This window comes from Echinops telfairi, unplaced genomic scaffold (genome assembly GCF_000313985.2).
Source record: "Echinops telfairi isolate 266 unplaced genomic scaffold, ASM31398v2 ScPeMD7_7407;HRSCAF=8445, whole genome shotgun sequence".
In the NCBI taxonomy this organism is placed as follows: Eukaryota; Metazoa; Chordata; class Mammalia; order Afrosoricida; family Tenrecidae; genus Echinops; species Echinops telfairi.
This window is the reverse complement of record NW_022111307.1, coordinates 7,438,234-7,444,238: the sequence shown is the minus strand read 5'-3', so window position 1 is coordinate 7,444,238 and position 6,005 is coordinate 7,438,234. Positions and strand designations below refer to the sequence as shown.

The window sequence follows — 6,005 nt, the reverse complement described above, 5'->3', positions numbered from 1 at the left end:
CTCCTCACCACCGATTTGGATCACTTGTTGTTCCCTTGTCCCTGGGTTTGTTAACACCACTACCTTTCTCCCCACCTCCCCATCTCCCATGTCCCCCCGGAGCTGTCAGTCCTGTTGTTTTCTCCTCCAGATTGTTCATCCAGCCTACCTTATTTAGACAGACCTGCGGAGCTAATAACATGCACAAAAACAAGACAGAGCAAAACCAAGCAACAATATGCAACAAAACAACAACAACAAACCAATGACAAAAAAAACAAAAACAAAGCACAACAAGAAAGAAAAGCTTGTAGTTAGTTCAAGGACTGTTTGTTGGCCTTTAGGAGTGTGTTCCAGTCCAGTATGTTGGGGCACCACGCCCTGGCCCCAAAGTCCACCTTCAGCATTCCCTGGGGACCTCGCCGCTCCATTCCCTTGCTGTTCTGTTGCACCCCCTTAGTGTTTTGCCTAGGTGTGGCGGGATCAGATCAGGCGCAATTCCCACAGTCTCTGGTGGTTACCCCTGTAGGACTATGGGTCAGTGAGGGGTGTCATGTCTCATAGTGGGGTCGGCCATGTGGTCCTCTCTGTGGACTGGCTGCTCTAATTGGGAACATCGTCTTCAAGGCCTGGTGGGCCAGAATGTGCTCCACTCTCTCCTCCTCCCCCTTCATCTGCTCCTGTGTGCTCCGATCAGATATGTCCCTCTCTCGGAGCAGCAGATTCAATGCCGTCATTTGAAATAAATTCTTCTGGGGGGGAGGGGCAGGTGTCCACATAGTAGTTGAGATTGGGGCTGGCCCCTCAGACCTCTTCACTGGTTCCTGACTCCCCTGATACAGGCCTTTAAAGGAGCGTTAAAGGGTTTTGAGGTTATGTTGCATACCGTGGTAAGTTTTTGGAATGTTTTTAGAAGAAGGGTGATAAATCTTATGAAAAAGGCCGGCTGCTGCCATGAGATTGCTTGGGGACAAGGGTAGGCTTTAGGAGACTACTGTAGTCATCCATGCTAAGTGGGGTGATGCGTTGGGTCGTTGCTCAATTGATTGAGATGTTTGAGCTTTTGTTGTATTTCCAGGAGAGTGATGGGAGTGAGAACATGTGAATCTAGATGCCTGTTCAGTGGCTCCAAGGGAGAAGTTTGCTGTATCGAACCACTGCATTCCAAGCCCGAGTTGAAAGACCATCCCATCACACAGTTTTCGTTACTGGCCATGGCGTCTCTGACAAAGGCAGGTGTAATTAGAAGATGAAATGCGTACCTTTGAGAGGCTCTGAATATCACAAACTTGAAATTTACAGGTCGAATGTTGGACGTGTATTTTCTCCTGCAGATCCTGGTCATTGGCTTGAAACCAACCTTGAAGGTGTGGATGACTTTTCCCTATGGACGGGTGAGTAAGCCTGTCCATCTGATTGGGGAAAAACATAACAGGAAGGGCTTAAGAAAGTCCATGGAAAAATTCCATTGTCTGGTCAAGTCCATTCTTCCATGAACTTTTTGAAGCTGCCTTGGAAGTGGCAGCCCCAGTGAACTGATGGTCAGGCAACTGTGTCCAGTAGTGAGTGCTGCCAAGGTCATTGTCTGCGTGTACCCTGAAGCAACCCAGGCAGCCGAAGCTGATGGCTAGAGCAAGGTCCTGCGATTGTGCCCCTTGTACTTCTCTACCTCCAGCACTTTGTTGTGTGTTTTTCCTCTCTGAAATAGTCTCTGTGCATTGCTGTCCCGGCGCTTTGTAATCACACTTCGTTTCATGCATAGATTGTCCCCGCCTCATTTACTGCCCACCCGAGCGAAGTAAAATCCCTGATCAGATGTAAAGCCGGCAGATAGGTTGAGTTATTGATTTCCAGCCTGAATTCCCATTGTTTGAAAGACAGTGGCTTTTGCGTGGCGGCTGCATTGAGGGAGATTGTGCTCGCCGTCTGCTGTTTTGAGACTGAACTGCTGTTGGAATCCATCTCGCTCAAATTCCCAGCATACTTTGCCACCGCATTTCCTTTTCTGGGCTTCTGCCTCTGGTATTTTACTTTAGGGCAGGCTACTTCCCCAAATACGGATAGTACAGAGAGTAACACACACCCGACTCTCCCCTCTCTTTCCTGCTTGCTTATTTTGACCTTCTAATGTAGAGGAGAGAGGAGTGGATGGAATGGAGGTACAAAACTCAGCTTCACCCAGAAAACAGTTCCACAGGGAGGGAGATGACTCTTCCTTTGTGTCGTTGGTACCAGTGTTTCTCGGGGCTCCAAAGGAAGCAGGCTTGTTGACACAGAGGGCAGTGCTGGCTTGACTTTGCCCCATTGGTGACTTGACCTGTATCGTGGTGGCACATGCTTGCAGCTGTGTATGTGTTTGTTTTTTGTTTTCAAATGAGTTGCTTTCATTCCAGATGGTCCAGAATTCTGGGCATCACAAAGACGGAAGAGCAGCTCTGGCAGGTTCTGGACTGGGTTCACTCCGACCTCACAGCTAAGATAGGAATGGCTGAGTGAGAAGAACTGAACACTGTGTGATTTTTCTTCTTTTTTACAAAAGTTTATTCTTAAATGTACAGCAGGCTCCAAGACAGCACTTTATTCTAACTATACGTGGCAACAGATGTTGTAGCAGGGAATCCAGATGTTTACACAGGAATGGAATCAAGGTCCATCATAGTCTCAGCCACCAAGAACAGCTGACTTTTTGCTAGATTTCTTAATTCCACCTGTGCCCAGGGGGCCCTTCCCCGGGCCTTCCCTTCTAGCTCCTCCAATTTCTTTTCTTCTTCTTTCCGTTTCTGCTGGAAAACCTTACCTTCCTTGCATTTCTTGGGTCTGCTTCTTGGGTTGTTTCAGGGGCTTCTTCTTGCCCCCTGGGTGGCCCAACATGGCACCTGCTGCCTCCTCCCCAGACCTGCCACCAAAAAGCAGAGCTCCCTGATCTGTGTATGTTTTTAATGATTTTTTTTCAACATTTTATTATGGGCATTTCCAAACTAACACAAAATTGAGTTGCATTGAAAACTTGTATCCCTCTACTATTAGCATTATACTGAATCTTGTTTAATACATAAAGACCTACTCCTTACTTACCCACTCTCTCGTTATATGACATTTTACATTTAGGACAATAGTAAAAAACTAGTTTGTGCATATTGAAGAGGTGGCAGGCATGGTGGCAGAAGCAATGCCACGTCCTCCCTCCCTGGATGAGGGTCTCTGGGAAGCTGGGCCTTATTACCCTGTGCCCTCCACTCTCTGTAGCTGGTGGAGGTGCCAAGTCCACTTGCCCAAGGGCAGGGCTCTTCCATGGCCTCAGCCTCTAAACAGACATGCAGGTAGCCCCCAGGCCGGCTCCTGCACAACCGGAGCCCTGCAGCTCAGAGCTGCTGTGAGTGGGCAGGGAGAAAAGGAAGAAGCATTGGAGGAAGGATTTGAGAGAATTGTGTGTAAGTTCAATGATATCCCAAAGGGGATGGAATTGGGCCCGAGCCCTCAGGCCTTGGTCAGGCACTGTCGGTAGCCAGGCCCCAGAGCTGTGAGCGCTTGGCGCTCAGGGTTGGGTCAGCCCTGGAGGCAGTTCTGCAAGGGGAACTGCAAGTGGACAGGGGAAGTGGTTAAGCCCTGGGTGCTCCATTCACACAGCCTGTGTCCAGCTTCGTCTCCTCCACAGAGGAGCAATCCGTAACCAAGCTCACCACTGATGAGCACATCAGGAAAGCTTAGCATTTTTATTTTTATGATCATGTTTTTAAACTGAAAAACAAAACAAATCTGCCACGACAGATCTGTTTGTCCTTTTAGCATAGTACTTGCACCGTTTCTCCGCTGGCACCACAATTCAATTACATCGATGCTGCTTTGGTCGGTTGGCCAAGTAGCTGTCTGCCAAACTTTCTGGCTTAGACAAGTGAGTGCTTCCCGTGCATCATCAGCCTGTTGAAACACTGAAATTGTATTCCATCAATTCCTGGGACCTTGTTTTTGGCTAATGTTTTTCAGTGCAGCTTGAGTTTCTTCCTTCAGCACCATTGGTTCTTGTTCTTATCTTGCTATCTCTTGAAATGGTCGACTGTCAACTGGGTTTTTTTTTGGTACAGTGACTATGTATTCTTTCCATCTTCTTTGATGCTTCTTGCATCATTCAGTATTTGCCCATAGAATTTTTAAGATTGCAACTCAAGGCTTGAATTTTTTTCTTGAGTTCCTTCAGTTTAAGTTATGCTGAGTGTGTTCTTTTAAGGTTTCTATTTATATTTCTTTATAATATGTGGCTTTGTCATCTTGAGCTGCCCATTGAGGTTTCCTATTATGCCTGGTAGGGCTTGATCAAGGGCAATGTAACTGAGAGGAATTACTAAAAGCCAAATGAAGGTCAAACAGGATAGTGGGACCAGAGGAATGTGAAAGGAAATAGAGGAAAGAAGTAGGAGGCAGAAGACATTTATAGAGGTCTAAATAAGGCATGTACATATGTAAAAATATATATATAATGATAGGGAAATAGATCTATGTACATATGTTTATATATTAAGTATCAAGGTAGCAGATGGATATTGGGCCTCCACTCAAGTACTCCCTCCATGTAAGAACACCTTTGTTCTAATAACCTGGTATTCTGTGATGTTCACCTTCCCAACACAATCACTGAAGACAAAGCGGGTATGTAAGTAAATGTGGTGAAGAAAGCTGATGGTGCCCGGCTATCAAAAGATATAGCATCTGGGGTCTTAAAGGCTTGAAGATAAACAAGCAGTCATCTAGCTCAGAAGCAACAAAGCCCACATGGAAGAAGTACACCAACCTGTGTGATCACGAGGTGTCTACGGGATCAGGATCAGGCAGGCATCAAAGACCCAGAACAAAAAATCATATCAGTGCGAATGAGGGGGAGTGCAGAGTGGAGACCCAAAGCCCATCTATAGACAATTGGACATCCGCTACAGAAGGGTCACAAGGAAGAGACCAGCCAGTCAGGGTGCAGTATAGCACCGATGAAACATACAACTTTCCTCTAGTTCTTTAATGCTTCCTCCCCACCCCACCCCCTGCACTGTCATGACCCCAATTCTACCTTACAAATCCGGCTAGACCAGAGGATGTACACTGGTACAGATAAGAGCTGGAAACACAGGGAATCCAGGACAGATAAACCCCTCAGGAGAGTAGCCATACCAGGAGTGGAAGGGAAGGTGGGGGGACATAGGAGGAACTGATCACAATGATCTACATATAACAGATAACAGAAAAGTCAGTGAAGGGAGACATCAGACAGTGTAATACATCACAAAATAATAATAATTTATAAATTATCAAGGGTTCATGAGGAAGGGAGGGTGGGGGAAAAAAGCTGATACCAAGGGCTCAAGTAAAAAGAAAATGTTTGAAAATGATGATGGCAACAAATGTACAAATGTGCTCGACACGATGGATGTATGGCTTGTGATGAGAGGTGTATGAGCCCTCAATAAAATGGTTTAAAAAAAGAAATTTCCTATTCAGCTCTTTGACTTCATCATTTCTTCCATTGGCTTTAGTTACTCTACAACTAACAGCAAGCTTCAGTTTCTTCTGGTGTCCATTTTTATCTTTTCATTTTCCCTCTTTTTAAGTGGTCTTTTGCTTTTTTCATGAACGGTGAGCTCACTAGGTCTTCTGTCAGGAGTGTCTAATTCATCAAATCTAATCTTGAGATGTTCTTGAAATTCTGCGGGGGTAGACTCAAGGTCCTATTTTGGCTCTTGCGGGCTTGTTTTCCTTTTCTTCAGTTTTAACTTGACTCTACATCTGAGCAATTAACGATCTGTTCTATAGAATCCCCTGGTCTGCTTTTAGCTGCTGAGAGTGAACTTCTTCATCATCTCTGCCCATGGGTGTAGTCAGTGTGGTTTCCGTGCTTTCCATCTGGAGAAGTCCACGTGAGCTGCTTCATCGTCTCTGCCCACGGATGTAGTCAATGTGGTTTCTGTACATTCCATCTGGAGAAGTCCATGTGAGCTTCTTCATCGTCTCTGCCCATGGATGTAGTCAATGTGGTTTCTGTA

The 6,005-nt window shown here is 46.0% G+C and overlaps 1 protein-coding gene and 1 pseudogene across 4 annotated transcripts in view; one reads left to right on the top strand and one right to left on the bottom strand.

Annotated features, from left to right (window-relative positions):
* The window catches only part of VPS8 (VPS8 subunit of CORVET complex), a 285,882-nt gene that overhangs the window by 57,473 nt on the left and 222,404 nt on the right, over window positions 1-6,005 (top strand). For all 4 annotated transcript variants that reach the window (XM_045296423.1, XM_045296425.1, XM_045296426.1 and 1 more), the window contains 2 exons: window positions 1,058-1,211; window positions 1,314-1,373. In XM_045296423.1, coding sequence (XP_045152358.1) covers window positions 1,058-1,211; window positions 1,314-1,373 — 214 coding nt within the window. The remainder of the gene's footprint in view (window positions 1-1,057; window positions 1,212-1,313; window positions 1,374-6,005) is intronic.
* LOC115871814 lies at window positions 2,641-2,850 on the bottom strand (annotated as a pseudogene).